At 40.7% G+C, this 16,502-nt stretch overlaps 1 protein-coding gene across 1 annotated transcript in view; it reads right to left on the bottom strand.

Annotated features, from left to right (window-relative positions):
• Nucleotides 1-13,385: 13,385 nt before the first annotated feature.
• WDR43 (WD repeat domain 43) overlaps nt 13,386-16,502 on the bottom strand; it is a 40,552-nt gene continuing 37,435 nt past the window's right edge. The window contains exons 17-18 of the mRNA XM_019735383.2: nt 15,101-15,147; nt 13,386-14,998 (exon numbers count right to left, since the gene is read on the bottom strand). Coding sequence (XP_019590942.1) covers nt 14,807-14,998; nt 15,101-15,147 — 239 coding nt within the window. The 3' untranslated portion in view covers nt 13,386-14,806. The remainder of the gene's footprint in view (nt 14,999-15,100; nt 15,148-16,502) is intronic.

Below are 16,502 nucleotides of genomic sequence, written 5' to 3'. Positions count from 1 at the left end.
AGTCACTTATCTGCATTTTGTGGATGAGGAAATTGACACTCTAAGAAGGTAGGTAAGTGGCTTGCCAAAGGTCACAGAGTAAGTGCCAGTCTGGGTCCTCACAACTCTAACTCCAAAGCTTTTGCCTTACTCAGTTTCTTTATAGGAAATACAGTTTGCTTCTGATAGAGCCCGTGTAAAGCATTTCATGATAAGAGCCAGAGCTTTAATGTGTGTGTGTGTGTGTGTGTGTGTGTGTGTATTTTTTAGCAGAGTGACTTATTTGTTTCTTTTTAACTTTAAAAGATCCAAATTAATGAAAAGTCCAGACTTGGACAAATTTCTTGAAATCTGACAATCGATAAAAGTGTTCTGTGTTTGTCTACTCAATGCATTTCATGACAACCTGCGGGGGCCTGCCCATGCCAGGTCATAGCTATTGTTTGTCTCTCTCTTCTGTTAAACAGACTTTTCCTCCTGCAAACTTTTATATTTGTAGACTTGCAGACTGTTTAAAACATTGTTTTCTCTTACACGTGGGATTTCCCAAGCGCAAGATCTTGCAAATGTCTCTGAAATGCAGCAGACTCTCCTGTGACACTCACAAGCCATCGTGATGCGGAGGGAAAATGGATGCCATGTGTCCTATGTTCTTTGCGAGTAGGCGGCTATTATAAACCATCGTTGTGGTGGGATTGTATGGTTTTATTTTTGTATTTATAGATACATATGTACATAGAAAAGTCTGGAAAAATATATGCTACGACATTATTTCTGCTTACTTCCAGATGGGGGGATTATGGGTGACTTTACTCCAATTGGTATTTGAAGGTTTTCTACTGTGAACATAGATTACTGATATGCATCTTTAAATTACTCTAATAAAGACTATGTAGCCACATAAAAAGGATCAATAGTCAAAAGTTAAATGAGACTTCTCCTTCTGACACGATGAAATAACATAGACCAAGTTTACCCTCCCACAACACACAATTAGGAAACGGGACAAAATATAGGAAACAATTATTTTCAGACATTGGACAACAGACAGCACTGTGATTCCTGAGAGAAAAGCAACAGGTGAAAAGAGGCCCATAGGAGTCCTAGCTTTCTACTTGGAGGTACATCCCAGGCCACAGAGCAAGAAAGAGGATTCCCCAATCCAGAGGACACAGAATTGAGGCAGCTGGATATTGCAGGACATAATTTTGATGAAGGAAAGAGGTAGGGAGAAAAACAGCTTCAAAATAAGCCTCTGCCTAGAAGTGCCCTTGAATCTTTACCAAATACCAAGATGCTCGTGTGTAGAATGAAATTCCAGGAGGTTGAAGAGCTACCAAGAAACAGTGAGCGGAACAGTTCCCAGAGGTTACACAGCATTTAAGTTCCAACTAGCAAGAAAGGAGACTCCTTGTTGACACCTCAGGGCATTCACTAGGGAACTCAGTAAGGCCATGTGTATTGTGGTGCATATGGAAAACCCTAGAGCCAAGTCACTAAAACAACAAAATAAATAAGCCAATAGTGAGATAAAGTGGAATTTTAACAATATTCAACCAAGAGCACGAGCTCTGAACAACGGAGTTGTAGGTTCAATTCCCACATGGGCCACTGGGCTGCGCCCTCCACAACTACATTGAAGACAACGAGCTGCCGCTGAGCTGCCAGAGGGGCCGCCGGATGGCTCAGCTGGTTAGAGCGTGAGCTCTCAACAACAAGGTTGCCGGTTCTCAATTCCCTCCATGGGATGGTGGGCTGCACCCCCTGCCACTAAAGATTGAAAACGGCGATTGGACTGGGAGCTGAGCTGTGCCCTCCACAACTAGATTGAAGGACAATGACTTGGAGCTGATGGGTCCTGGAGAAACGCACTGTTCCCCAATAAAAAATAAAAATAAATATTCAACCAAAAAGAGGTAGAGAGAGGGAATAAAGAACAGATGAGCAAATAAAAAACAAATAGCAAAATGATACACTTAATCCCAATCATACTGATAACTACATTAAATGTAAATAGTATAAACATTCCAACTAAAAGGAAGCGAGTCAGACTGGGTAAAAGCAAGACCCAGTTCTATGCTGCTTACAAGAAGTACACTTTAAAATTTAAAACCCAGATAGGTTAAAAGTCAAAGTTTGTGGGGAAAGGTATATCATGCAAACAAAAAGCATAAGAAAACTGGAGTGGCTACATTAATATCAGATGAAGTAGACATTAGGACAAGAGGTATTACCAGATATAAAGAGGGACGTTTCACAGTGATAGCGATCAATGCATCAAGAAGATAATAATCTTAATTGTGTATGTACCCAGTAAGAAAGCTGATATACATGAGGGAAAAAATAGCAGAAATGAAGGAAAAACAGACAAATCCATACTTATAGCTGAATACTTCAACAGACCTCGTTCAATAATGGATAGGGTAAGTAGACTCAAAAAATAGAAAATCTGAACACCACTATTGGACAATTTGATCTGATATTTATAGAACCCTCCACCCAACAATAGCAAATACATGTTCTCTTCAAGGGCATAAGAAACATTCCCCAAGATAAATCATATACTAGGCCCTAAAATAAGTCTTAAAAAACACAAAGGTTTAAGTCATACAGAGAATGTTCTCTTACCACAACAAAATTAAATTAGAAATTGATAACAGAAAGATCTTTGGAAAATTCCCAAATATTTGGAAATTAAAAATCATGCTTCTAAATAATCCATGAATCAAAGGAGAACTCACAAAAGAGACATTAGAGAATGTTTTGTACTGAATGAAAATGAAAACAGCCTATAAAATGTGTTGAATGTAGCTAAAGCAATATTTGGAAGGAAGGTTTGGCTTTTAATGCTACACTGCAAACAACCCAAATCTCCATCAACAGAGGGGATAAACAAATTGTGGCATAGCCATACAATGGAATACCACTTGGCAATAAAAAGAACAAACTACAGATACATGCAACAACATCAACGAATCTCAAAAACATCATATTAAGTATTCTTCACTGGAAACTCAGAATCAAAAGAATACATTTATATGATTTTATTTATATGAAGCTCTTGGAAAGGCAAAATCTATTCCATAGAGACAGAAAGTATATCACTTGTTGCCACAGGCTTGTGGGGAGGGGGGGATATTTGGGTTTAACTGCAAAGATGCACATGAGAAGCTTTCGGGGTGATGGAAATTTCCTGTATCTGGACTGTGTCATGGTTACACAGGTGTAAACATTTGTTGTAACCCACTGACCTGTACACTTAAAATGTATGTTTTTATTGATTGTAAATTATACCTCAATAAAAGGTTTTGGTTTTTTTCACTAGCCTCACTAATAGTAGGACGATGTGTCATCTCCCTTCCCGAAGTGTTGCAATAGGAAGTATACTTCGTGACCTTTGATGCCTTGTTAAAACAATTAAACCTCAGTCTAATCAAGCCTCAAGATCTGTGCTGCTCAGTGACCTCGTGTGGCTGGTGGCTACTATCCTGGGCTTCGCAGAGAGCATTTCCATCATCACAGAAGGTTCTATTGGATGTTACTGAGATACGACATCCAGATTAGAGAAAATACAGGCAATGGAAGAATCAGGTAAACTCACAACAGGGAAACAAGCAAGTATAGCATGGGCTCATTCTGTAGCACAACTGACCTGGCCTCTTCAGTGTGTCAGTGTCATCGAAAAAATAGGGGAGGAAAGGGGAAGAGACTGTTTTAGGACAAAAGTAACTAAAGAAGACTTAACAAGCAAATCCGATGAGTGAAACTTGACTGAATCCTGGTTTGAAAAAAGCCAGCTATAAAAAATATTTGGGGGACAATTTGGGAAAATTGAGTATTACCTGGACATTAGATGATATTAGGGAACTACTCTTTGATTTTGGGTGTAATATTGGTATTGGGATTATGTTGGAGGTCATAATTTGGGGGAACTTCACACTGACTTAGGGGTAAAATGCCATAACATCGCCAATTTGCTTCCTAAAAGATCAGCAAAAATAAACATGCACACAAATGTAGATGAAGCAAAGTGGTTTAACTTACGTTGTGTGCCTACAGATAATTATCCTATTCTTTTAACTTTTCTGTATACCTGAAATTTTCGTAAGTTGGGAAAAGAAGTGAAAAAAAGTTCTACCCTGCCATAGTCATAACAATGTAAAATCATGTTTTTCATGGACAAAGTCTACAGGGAAAATTGATGTAGTTGGGGTACCGTATGTGTGATTTTTCTCTGATTTTAGTTTTATTGTTATTACTTCACTTTTGAAGGAAATGCAGAAAGGGAACTATCAATTCAAGCTTCCTAGGCTCAGCGACCCTACAGACTCAGAGCTGCTGCTGCCTTTCCTGTCAGTTAGGCATTCTGCCAGGCTGGCGTTTGTAGGACAGTGGGGGTGGCGTGGCAGGTCCAGGGAGGGTGTAGGTAGACCAGCTGCCTCCTCCGTGGGCACTGCCCAAATCAAGGCATCTCTGGGTATGAACACTCTGCCTGGAGACTCAGTCTCCCCCAAATCGGGATGTGCTTCATGCTGTTGGGCTAGAGATGGTCAGGCTGTGCTTCCGGCCCTGGACACCAGAAAAAAAAGAGAGCTGGGAGCACCTTGGAGTTTCTTTGGGTCACCGCAGAAGGCAGGGTACAGAAAACACACCCCCATCTGCTGTGGGAGTTTCTACAGAAAGAGGTCACAGCTTTTCCTCAAGACGCCTGGTCTGCGATAAGAAGAAATTTACACAAAGCAAGGCTGGCACCTAGTGGCTATTTTTTTATAGTCCTGACGAGAATGAGAGAAAATGTAATGACAGCATCCTGCTTCTAAGTGCACCCACTAAATTCAACATCATCAAGCAAAAGTTATAAGCAACACAGACAGACATGTACACTCTGAACTCCCCACACGGAATGTCTAGTGAGGGAGGAAGGACCATGGCGGACACCCGAGAAAAACTTGCCATAGGCTTTTTCAAGTCATCAGAACTCACTTTGGTCTCTCAAAACGAGTCTCTCACACTTAACTAATTCAAGGATCTCGGTTCTAAGGAGTTCGAGGTTCGAGTTTTTAGAACGCACCTATTAAGCATCCATCTGCCGCTCACGTGAATCATTCTTGCTTCCTAGAAGGCCCTCCCTCAGGCCGAGGCCAATGGACTCAACCCTCCAATCTTCTGATCCCAGGCTGGGAACTGATCCATCTCTCCTTTCTTGTGGCTTCCCCAGCACTTCACTGGTGAAAGTAAATGACATTGACTTCATTCTACCTGGGATTCTAATTACTTGTTTAACTGTATCTCCCTACTCATCCCCAACCCTATGTAAGTGGCACAGTCCCAATCCCAGGGTCACTGCTGTGTATCAAATGCAATCAACTGCATGCAAAGCACTGAGCACCCACCTGTGAGAAAAGAGAGGAAAAACATTCCTTCCCATTGAAGAGATTCTCATCTATGTAAGACCCCCTGTCTTTCCCCACCCTACTGAACTGGAGTCCTAAACTAACACAAAACCATTCATTCATAAGGTAGGAGCTTGCTAAATACTATGTGTCTTTGCATATGTGCGGATGTTTCGTTCAGCCACACACTCTTCAAGGACCAACGACGTTGTATTAGGTTGGTGCAAACGTAGTTGCGGTTTTTACAATTATTTTAACTTTTTAAACTGCAATTACGTTTGCACCACCAAAATTACCTTTGCACCTAATACATCACCATTTCCAATGTAACTGCCCCAGCCTAAAGAGGCAGAAGCAACAGCCACCATTTCTCAATTAAAAAACAAAAATCACCATCAGAGTATATTCCTATCAAGTGGGAAAAGCAAGTTTTAATGTTCTAATAGTCCATGAGGAAATCAATTCTCTTAATCTATTGGTTATCTCAAGCCCAATCAAAATTGAATTTATTTTTAACTTGTGGGTTTTCCTGAAGTTTCCAAGTCAGTCCGGGCGGGGTCCAGCAATCTGTGCCTTAACCAGCCCCCCAGTTGACCCTGATGCAGCTTAAAAGAACGAGGTAGTTCTGTATTACTAACTTGGAAAGTCCTTCAAGATATAGTGGGTAACAAAAAGCAAGTTACTCAAGTTATAGGATTCTACATACAGTATGACACCATTTCTCACCATATGTGAGAAAAAAGAAACTACTTAATTTCTAAGCGCACATCTGTCTGTATGAAATGCACAGGAAAAGATTGGGAGAAATCTAAACTCTAAAAGAACTGCGTATAAGAGTTGCAAGTGGGGAGGGAAGGGGATCAGAGGCAGTGCGCAATTAGCTTAGACTTATATGTAATGTTTTCATCCTGTTTTACAAGAATGCATTTCTGTATTTACTTATCTAGTTAAAATTTATTTTTTAATGAGGTACCTAGAGTTATCAAATTCATAGACAGAAAGCAGAATACTGGTTGCCAGGGGCTAGGGGAAGGGAATATGGGGAGTTAGTATAGAGTTTCAATTTGACAGGATGAAAAAGTTCTGGAGATGGTGGTGATGGTTGCAGAACAATGTGAATACACTTAATGCCACTGAACCGAAAACTTCAAAAATGGTTAAATGGTAAATTTGATATGATGTATATCTTACCACAGTTTAAAAATGCATTTCTCAAACGCTTAAGCTATCTGTGAGACAGACACTAGCTCAGTTCACAATGAACGTGACAGACCTGTTCACAGGGTTGGGTCTCAGAAGTCACCAGTGTGGTGTGATACTGCTCTGGGCGATGGGTGGTCAGACATGGTGGACCCTGAATCAAGACACAGCCATAGTCTCTTCCAGGAATGGGCAGTTTGGATTGGGCCAGGCTCCCAGCAGGAAAAGTACACACTCAGACAGGGCATCTGAGGAGACTTTCATAGACTAGGTACGGGTAGAGCTCAGGAAACCAGCAGGGGAGGGGAGGGGAAGGCGTTCTGGGGCAGGCAGGAATAGAAAGCAAATTTTAAACTGGAGCCACAAAAGAGAAAAGTAGGGTGGGACGGCGGGGGAGGGGCAGGCGGGTAGGATTTTTACTGGACTCCAGCTAGAGTTAAGGAACAGGCGGAGAAACGCACAGCTCCTGCCAAAGCAGCAAACAGCTCACCGGGGCAATAAATACTCTGACCTCACCTCCCACCCTCTAGTCTCTCGCCAGGACCACACCACCACCACCACCACCACCATCCGCCCCCATCGTCTGATCCCAACCAGAAGCCAGGCAAGGGAGCTGGGCTGAGTTTGTAAAACTCAACATCCTAGGGCACAGAGCAAACGGAGAAAGGTGGAGAGTGGATCTGGAGAGGCAGAGGATACCCGCTTTCTTCGAATTAGCGAGTGACTGGATTCTGGAAGTATGAGGCAGCCAAAACACAGGCAGAGAGAATTGTGAGGCAGCAGAAGACAGCAGATAGGGGACCACACGAAAGCCCTAAGAGTTCTTCACCCCTCCTGCCTGCAGTCCCTTCCTGAGGCCCAGCTCCTTTCCTGTGTACTGAGGTTCTTCAAAATTGTAATATATTTGTTTTACTTACACTGTTTCTACTGTTTTTGTTTCTTACAACCAAGGAATCTTTACTTAACATTAGGACTAAAAAAACAAAAAGTATTTAGGAAAATCTGTCCAAAAGATATAAAGATACCAACAGTAAAAACGAATTAGAAAGCTACAATAGCTCAAACTAATGTTGCACTGGCACAAGAAGAGACCAATAGACTAGACTGGAGAGCACTGGAAGAGGCCCACCATGTTAACAAAGCATCCACGCACCCACGTCTACGGGGTGGAGCGCCTTTGTCCTTTCGGGCTGCTCTAACCAATCACCTGACGGGGTGGCTTAGACAACAAACATTTATTCTTCACAGTTCTGAAGACGGACAAGTCCAAGATCAAGGTGCTGGTAGACCTGGTCCCTGGAGAGAACCGGCTTCCTGGTTTGCAGATGGCCGTCTTCTCCTTGCACCCTCACACTGCAGAGAGCAGAGAGAGGCACCAAGCTCTCGCATCCCTTCTTATCGCAGCACTAATCCCACCGCGAGGGCTCCACTCTCGGACTTAATTACCTCCCAAAGCCCCACCTCCAAATACCATCACCTAGGGTTTTGACATATGAATTTGGGGGGGATGTCACACAAATTCAGTGCATAGCAAACAGTATTCAACAGTGTGGACAAAACTAAAAACTATATGGGGGGGGTACCCTAAGTTAGGGTTTCATCTCACTGATACACTGAAAAAAAATCCACACGCATTAGAGCAGCAGCTTTCAATGTCTTACCCACAGAAACAAGCTTACACCATGTAACCTAGAATATACATCCTCCTCTAAAACAATCATCCTTAACTACAGGCAATGCACTGATATTTTCCATATTAATTACCTTTTCTACTTTGAAAAATGGCGGTTGCAACCCACTTTATTTCACAATCAATGCAGTGATAAATCACAACCAGTTACTAGAGAGGTAAATGTTTAAAAAAAATGATAAAGACATAAAACTAGAACAACATACAAGAAATATCTTCCTAGGGGCAAGTGTTTTAAGCTTAAAAATAAGAAAACTATAAAGGAAAATAGTATCGTGAAAAAAAATGAGAAGACAAATTGGGGAAAATATTTGCAGCACATTTGGCAAGGAATGAATAACTTTAATACCGTGTTTCCCTGAAAATAAGAACCTAACTGGAAAATAAGCCCCGGCATGATTTTTCAGGAAGACATCCCCTGAACATAAGCCCTAATGCGCCTTTTGGAGCAAAAATTAATATAAGACTCAGTCTTATTTTCGGAGAAACAGTATATATTAGGTTGGTGCAAAAGTAGTTGTGGTTTTGCAATTATTTTTAACCTTTTAAACCGCAATTATTTTTGCACCAACCGAATGAAAAGCCTTTGCAGGTGAATAAGACAATACCTTCAAGCACAGACAGAGCCCTAACCCCGCAATACTCTAACGAAATACAAGTGGCAATGAAAAAAGCAGGTGAACTGAGGTTCATGATGAAATGGAAACATAAACACAACTTGTGGGGCTTAAAAGTGACAAACTCTGGAAAAGGGTTTTGACAAACGTCTTTTCGTCTGAGAATATTCATGTATTTTATGAAGTAACACTACTCCTAGGACTATCTCATAAGCATACATTTAAAGAAAAACATAAAAGTAGCATTCTTTATGACAAACCATAATGGGAGAATGTTTAGTTAAAGTATAACATGGGTGGAATACTAGGAACCATAAGCACCATTATTTCAAAGGATAGTTAACTATGTATTATGTGACAAAGGAAGAAATATACATGCGTCCAATTTCCTAAGAAAAATGTGTGTGCACTCATGAAAAAGACTAAAAGGAGATACACCAGATTATAAACAGTGATCTGTTAATATTTTACATTCCTTTATGCTTTTTGGTATTTTCCAAAATTTACTGAATGCACAGCTTTACTTTTTAAACAATAGATTTAAAAAAATACACCAAAGGAAAAGATTCTCTTTTTTACCTGTGGAAAAGGAGGACTGTGTTTACCCATAAGGCTCTGTCTTAAACGTGCCAGAGATAAAAAGGAGTTTCCCTTAGAACTTGTGCCCCACCCTCTCTCCCATATTGAAAAATGTCTAACAATTAATGGTTCTGAAGTCTCTTTGCCAGGTGCTGTGCTTTGGTGTTCAGTGTCCCACGGACACTGTGGAACTCGATTCTTACAGTATCCTTGGGAGAGCCAGCATTACCCTTATTCTCTGTGACAGACCCAACAAAGAAATTAGATAGATTTATCATTGCCGTGCTGCAGTGTGCACCCAGAACTGGAGCCACTGGCCTGAAATTTGGTGCCCACAACAGACCAAATGCATTCATGTTTGCCCTCTCACTTCCTGGACCTGGGGGGGGGGGGGGGGGGGGAGGCGGCCAGTTAGTTTAGTTGGTTAGAGTGGTGCTCTTAACAAGATTGCGGGTTCAATCCCCACATGGGGCACTGTGAGCTGTGCCCTCTACAACTAGATTGAAACTACTTGACTTGGAGCTGATGGGTCCTGGAAAAACACACTTAAAAATAAAGAAAAATGAAAAAAAAAAAAAAAATGAGACTTTGCCAGTTGCACAACCATGACATGTACTTAATGCCACTGAACTATACACTTAAAAACACATTTAAAATGCACATTTTATATGTATTTTGCAATTCAGAAAAGGAGGGACAGGCTTTACCAGGTCGAGAACAATTAACAAGGTCAAAGTGTGGCTGAAATAGCAAGTTTGTCTCTTAAGTGGAACGTAGTGTGGCAGTAGCCACAGTCAGGAGCACAGCTGCCCCTGAATCAGAACACACCCTACCCAGCAGTCCTAAGCGGGTGCCCGACAATCCCCAAAACACTGACATCCCAACCACTGTAACTGTCCTGTTCCAAGGATATGGGCTAATATGAAGCGAGGACCATGAGCCCCACGCAGAGAAGCCAAGAATTCCAACCCCTTCAGTACACCCTACACTGTCCACTACCAACTAAGACCATCCAATTCATTTCTCATTCCGATTCCACATTCTGGTGCAAAGACCACCTTCCAATTGTAAAACTGGCTTACTGTGACTTTCCTGTGCGACTTTCCGGTGCAGAAAGAAGACGTCACCACCCAATTCGAGTACTGCTCCACTTGGGAGGTGTACTTCTCACTACAGACAAATGCACCATTTAAACACCAACATCTCTTGGAAGCCTGGTTAATGACGCTACTCCCTGAAATTGCATCAGCTCTAGGGACGAGGACAAAATTAAGTTCCTGAACCCGGGAAACTGGCCCAGTTTTGGAACATCATGACCACACAGGCCAGCTAAGTTCTGACTTCAGTGAGTACACTGCCGGGCAACCACACCCCTTCCCGTTTCCAACTGGAGCAAGTTCAACTACAGCAGGGCCAAGGGCAAGCCTGTAACAAAATGCTTTCATACCTACTTCCGTTAGGAAACCCTTTGAACTTGAGCATCCAAAAAGTATAGTATTTCCTCCCACTTTGAGCTATTATTACCCAGAAAGAATATTCTAGGCAACTTTTAAAGTGATGTTCAACTTTCAGATTTCTCATTTGATGTCCCTCACCTCCTGAAGTACAATTTATGATCGCCCTGTTCTTCTGTGAACTGTTTTCATATTAAAAATGACCCACATATATATGAAAATGCATTCTCGTACAGCGAGCACCGTCCAGTTCTCACACCGGGCAGCGGTGTGAAGCGAGCCATCCAGCTCAGGCTTTCTTCCAGTTTCCTATTTGAATGACGCCTGCTGTGGCCTCTCGTCCTGCCAGTTTCGTGGCCCAGTGTACAATTTAGTCATGTACGGTGCAGCACGAAGGACAGTGCTGAGGTGCCACAAAGGTGACCAACATGACACTAGATTCAAAGAAAACCAGATTTTATGCCTGAGCTGCCTTCAAAGCAAGGATCAACAAATGGTCACGTGAAGGGCATCACGAGGACCACTGCAGCCTGGGAGGACTCACCAGTACTATCAGTTACAGCCGAAAGAAACCACGGCTGAGGGATGTCATGGGTCCAGATTCACTTCCTCCTACCTGTCCTCACCCTGTGTGTCCCTTGGGGTCTCTTCTTACTCCAGTGCTGGAGCACCGGCCTGCGTGCTCTTCCTATGTACTCACTCCCTTGGGCAGCTCAACCTCCTGTTCACTGTCACCAACATGGCAATACCACGTCTCTACCTCCACACGGCACTCCCCCACCGACTGGGTGTGTCTGCATTCCTACCGGGTATCTGTAACTCATGTCCAAAACCCAGTTCCTGATCCCTTCCCAAACCCGCCCCACCCACAGCACCACCGAGGTGCTCTGGCAACAGATACCTAGGAGCCCTGTACTTGACTCCTCCCATTTTTGCACCTCACAGATCCCATTAGCTCTAAATGGGAAACGATTCCAGAAACCAATTGTCACCGACTCCATCACTACCACTCTCGTCTAAAGTCACTCTCCCTCTTCACCACATTGGCCTCGTCTGCATTTCAACGCAACAGACAGGCTGGCCGCAGGGCTTTTGCTCGTGCTGCCTCCTCTGCCTAGGAAATTCTTCCCGACACTTAGCCAACTTCACCTCCTCCTCGTCCATATTCCCATCTTGTCTTCTCAGTAAGCACTACCCTGACCGTGTATCTAGTTCTGCAACCTGCACTCCCCAACCCCTACTCCCAATTTCCTTACTCCATTTCCTGCCCCCATAGCAGCGACCACCTTCTAACATACTGTATTAAATTTCCGTACTTACTATATACATTGTTTACTGCCTGTGTCTTTCTGGTAGTATGTCAGCTCCTCAGGGCATGTTTTTTTTGTTGTTGTTGTTGTTTTTGGCTTCTTTTTGCTGTTATTGTGATGTATACCAAGCAATCAAATAATCCCTGGCACAGACTAGGCAATTAAAAAATATTTGTTAAATGAATGTACAGTAACTCCCACAAGAATCGTAAGAGCCTTACGTATGGCTTCAATGTACCCAATATTCTCACGACCAAGATCCCATTTCTGACGCTCAAACATTCCTCTGTACTAAGGCTTCCAAAGTCCCAAACCTAAAGCTTTGACCACCTACTTACACCAAAACATACAAATATACTACTCATTCTAGCCCTGATAGAATTTTTTACAAATTAACCTCAAATATTACCACCTATTTAATATTCTTGCCAAAAACATTTAAACCAGAATCTAAATAAGTAAACAATCAGGTAAATCCAGATTATAGGACATTGTGCGACACAGCTTAATTTACGTTGACTCGTATAAATATCAAAATCATGACACACACACAGAGGAATATTCTGCATTAACAGAGGAGCAGGACAACCAAATACAGTGTGAGCCTTGATTTGATCATGGACAGTTAATTTTTCAAAATAAAAAGTTGGGAAGAAAAATTAATCTCACAAAAGACACCACCACACACACAATTTGGTTGTCTAGAGTAGGATTAGACCAACAGAGTGAAGAATGCTGAAACTAGAAAATCCTCTTTGTAACCAACCTAACTTGACTCTGGATTTGTCTGAACCAAAACATAATGAGTAAGCCATTGCTACACAGCTGTAGTCCTTCATTTCTTCAGGTAGTCAGTCAGGTGCATGGGGAATGACTCAGACCACAAAAGGGGGATACAAGAGTACACGCATCTTCCTGACGTCACTGCAGCCTTTGGCCGTAGCAGCGCGGCCCAGCCAAGTGGGGCTGCATCAAGAAACAACCACTAGATAACAACCAAGTTCTTGGTTCTTTCACTTCATTACACATTCTAGGTCATCCAATAAGATCTGAAGCACTTACCTATTAATGCTAGTGGAGTAAGACTGCGTTTTTAAAACCTTCACACCACCAGCCCAAACACGTGGCTGGTTCTTTACATATACCACAAGACAAGCACTGGGTAAAGATGAATATTTATTCACTTTACAAAGACCATGGTATTAAATTCCCATAAACAGTTTCATTTATAGACAAATATAACTGTACATTATAACAGTAGCGGGCTCAAACTTACTTTACCAAGATGCTTATATGGCTCCAGCTCTATTAGTTGAGCACAGAAATTTCTGTTCTGCCACTGATGTTAAAAAGCCGTCCCTCAGAGATAATGGTTTTGTGTTTTATAAATTCACAGGTGGGAAAAATAAATCCATCTCCCCAGCCCATCCTTAGAGATTCCATTTGCATGTTCCCTAGAGAGCACTAAACAAATACTGGCTGTTCTTTAAAAGAAAATTACGGATAATTTGAAAAGGCTTTTGTAGCACACCAAAATACGTATTTATACATACATAAAAAAATCTTGAGTCAGATTTATTATTTTAAAGGTAAACAGATACCCTAACACTGCCAAGAGTGGGTAATGAAAAGGAAGGAAAACATTAAATTACTGAATTATAAAAATATTTTCTTTGGGAAAAAACTCCAAGGTTATCATTAATATCTAAAAACCAAAGAGGAAAAAAATAAACAATTGTTCTTTGATCCATTAGTTATTTAAATAAAAATGAAAACCTCTTCAAAAGCAGCTATTTAACTGAATTTTTTAAAAGTTGCAAGTAATGAGCACGTCTAAATCTATACACTGATGATTCTTTACAGGTAACTTGCAGTCAAGAAGAAGTCAATATGGCTAACTTTTGTTTTTTTTTAATTACCATAATTTTTTGGGTTTTTAAAAAATATTTCATGACAGCTTAAAAAATAAGTGGTTGTCTTAGGGAAGCACTCCAAATATTCAATCTGACTCAAATCAGATTACCACAGTTAACAGACAAGCTAGGGACACTGGTGATTTTATTTTTTAATTACAATTATTTAACTCATTTTTAGTTATCTCTTCATATTTTATGAAAATGAACCAAATTAAAATTGTTTTCACTAGTGCTGCTTCATATCTGGATTTGATGAAAGATACCAACCTGAGATAAGAGCTGACTCCTTCACAAAAGTCCAGTACTTAAATCCCTACCTGGGAAATGTTTTTATATCCACTATGTCAATTCTTGGTATAACCAATCATATTAGGGTATTATAGTATAAAAATATACCATATATTGGACACTCATGTCAGTACATTGCAGAAAATGTGTCTATTTTCTGTGTAAAGTTTATTAACATTTGAATGAAACACTCTTATTTACACAGTTGACGCTGGGGTGCTCAGGACAGCGAGGTGGCGTGGGAGCCACCGCCAGGAATTTGGAAATGTGCGGCGGTCCTTGGCATCCTGTCACAGAGACAACCCTCCTCAGGAGAACTCGGCAGCATTGGGAAAGGTGAGCAAGAGTTTATACAGGTCGACTGGCTTGTTCTTCCGTCTTCATTCTTCTTCACTTTCATTTTCAGGATCTAAATCAGAATCTCCATTTAATTCTTTTTCACTTGCCACCTCTCTGTCCTCACCATTTTCTTCATCTTTTTCCTCCGTATCCTCAACTTCTTCTTCGTTCTCTTCATCAATATCCTCATCTTTCTCACTTTCTTTCTCTTCCTCATCTTCATCCCAATTATCCTGGGAGAAATATTAAGCAAGGAAAGTATCCGTGAAGGCCTTGTTAATACAGAGTCCACAGTTATAAAAGCAGGTTCATGTACCAGCAAACCAATTACTCACATCAGAATCCTTATCTATTTCATCGTCAGACTCCTCTTCAGAAGATTCTGTAAAGAGGAAGAAAACCCAGCCTTAATTTTGTGATCAAAGCAGAGGGCACAGCCCTGAAAACTAAACACAATCAGATTCCTACATTTACTTTCATAAATATTATATTCCACTATCATTCATCTAAGAAAGTAACATTAATATTCTTACCTGCATAAAAGCACATGTATTATATTTTCCATCAAGATCTCATTAAATAGTACAAAGTACCAAAACCCTAACAAAATCCCATCTTAAAAAAACAAAGCCTGTGGAGAAAAGGGAACACTTGTACACTGTGGATGGGAATGTAACTGGGTGCTGCCACAGTGGAAAACAGTATGGAGGTTCCTCAAGAAATTAAAAATTGATCCACCAATTCCACTTCTGGGCATATACTGAACAAAACAAAATCAGGATCTTCAAGAGGTATCTACACTCCCATGTTCACTGCAGCGTGGCTGAAAGTCAAAAGGTACAAACTTCCAATTATAAATAAGTCCTGCGTATGTAATGTACAGCATGGGACCATAGTTAGCAATACTGTATAGTACACTTGAAAGTTGCTAAGACAGTAGATTTTAAAAGCTCTCATCACAAGAAAAAAACTGTAACTATGTGTGGTAATGGATGTTAACTAAAATTATAACTATATTGTGATCACTTCACAGTATATCCATGTACTGAATCATTGTTGTACATCTAAAATGAATACAATCTTGTATGTCAATTATATCTCAATAAAACTGGGGGGAACCTCATAAAAAGTCTAATTAAGGTATGCATTTATGTCTCTCAGTTATGTTTTATAACTTATAAAGGTTTTGTTTCACTTTTTAGACGTGTTTCTAGGTACTTCATGGTTTGATTGCTATGAGTAAGATCTTTTCCCCAATACATTTTCTGACTGGGATATACATTAGTGGACATACAGTACATTATTGGGACATAATGCTACCAAGTCCTTTTTGCTGATCTTGGTATTCAGTAAACTTATTTACGTATCTCATTAATAACCGTGTGGCTAGATTCTGCTGTATTTTCTATGTGGAGGACGATAACTGCAAGGTTCAAAGTTCAAGAATTCACTTCTTTCATATAGTACTAGGCAGGATATCCAAAAGCAATAAAAGGTACATTATCATCTTGTTCCTGACTTTATGAGAATGCTTCTAAACTTTATTTTTGATGTAGATTAAGGAAATTCCCTTAAATTCCTAGGTTGTTTAGATTATCAAATAATGAGATACATTCAATTTTATTGAATTCTTTTTCTTTATCTATTAATATACAGTGTTCCCTGCCAATCTGTTAATATGGTGACATTAATAGAGTTCTTAATGCTAAATCGCCTTACAATCTTTAAATTCTACTT

Source organism: Rhinolophus sinicus, linkage group LG05 (genome assembly GCF_036562045.2).
Source record: "Rhinolophus sinicus isolate RSC01 linkage group LG05, ASM3656204v1, whole genome shotgun sequence".
Lineage (NCBI taxonomy): Eukaryota > Metazoa > Chordata > Mammalia > Chiroptera > Rhinolophidae > Rhinolophus > Rhinolophus sinicus.
This window is presented reverse-complemented; position numbering and strand designations above follow the sequence as displayed.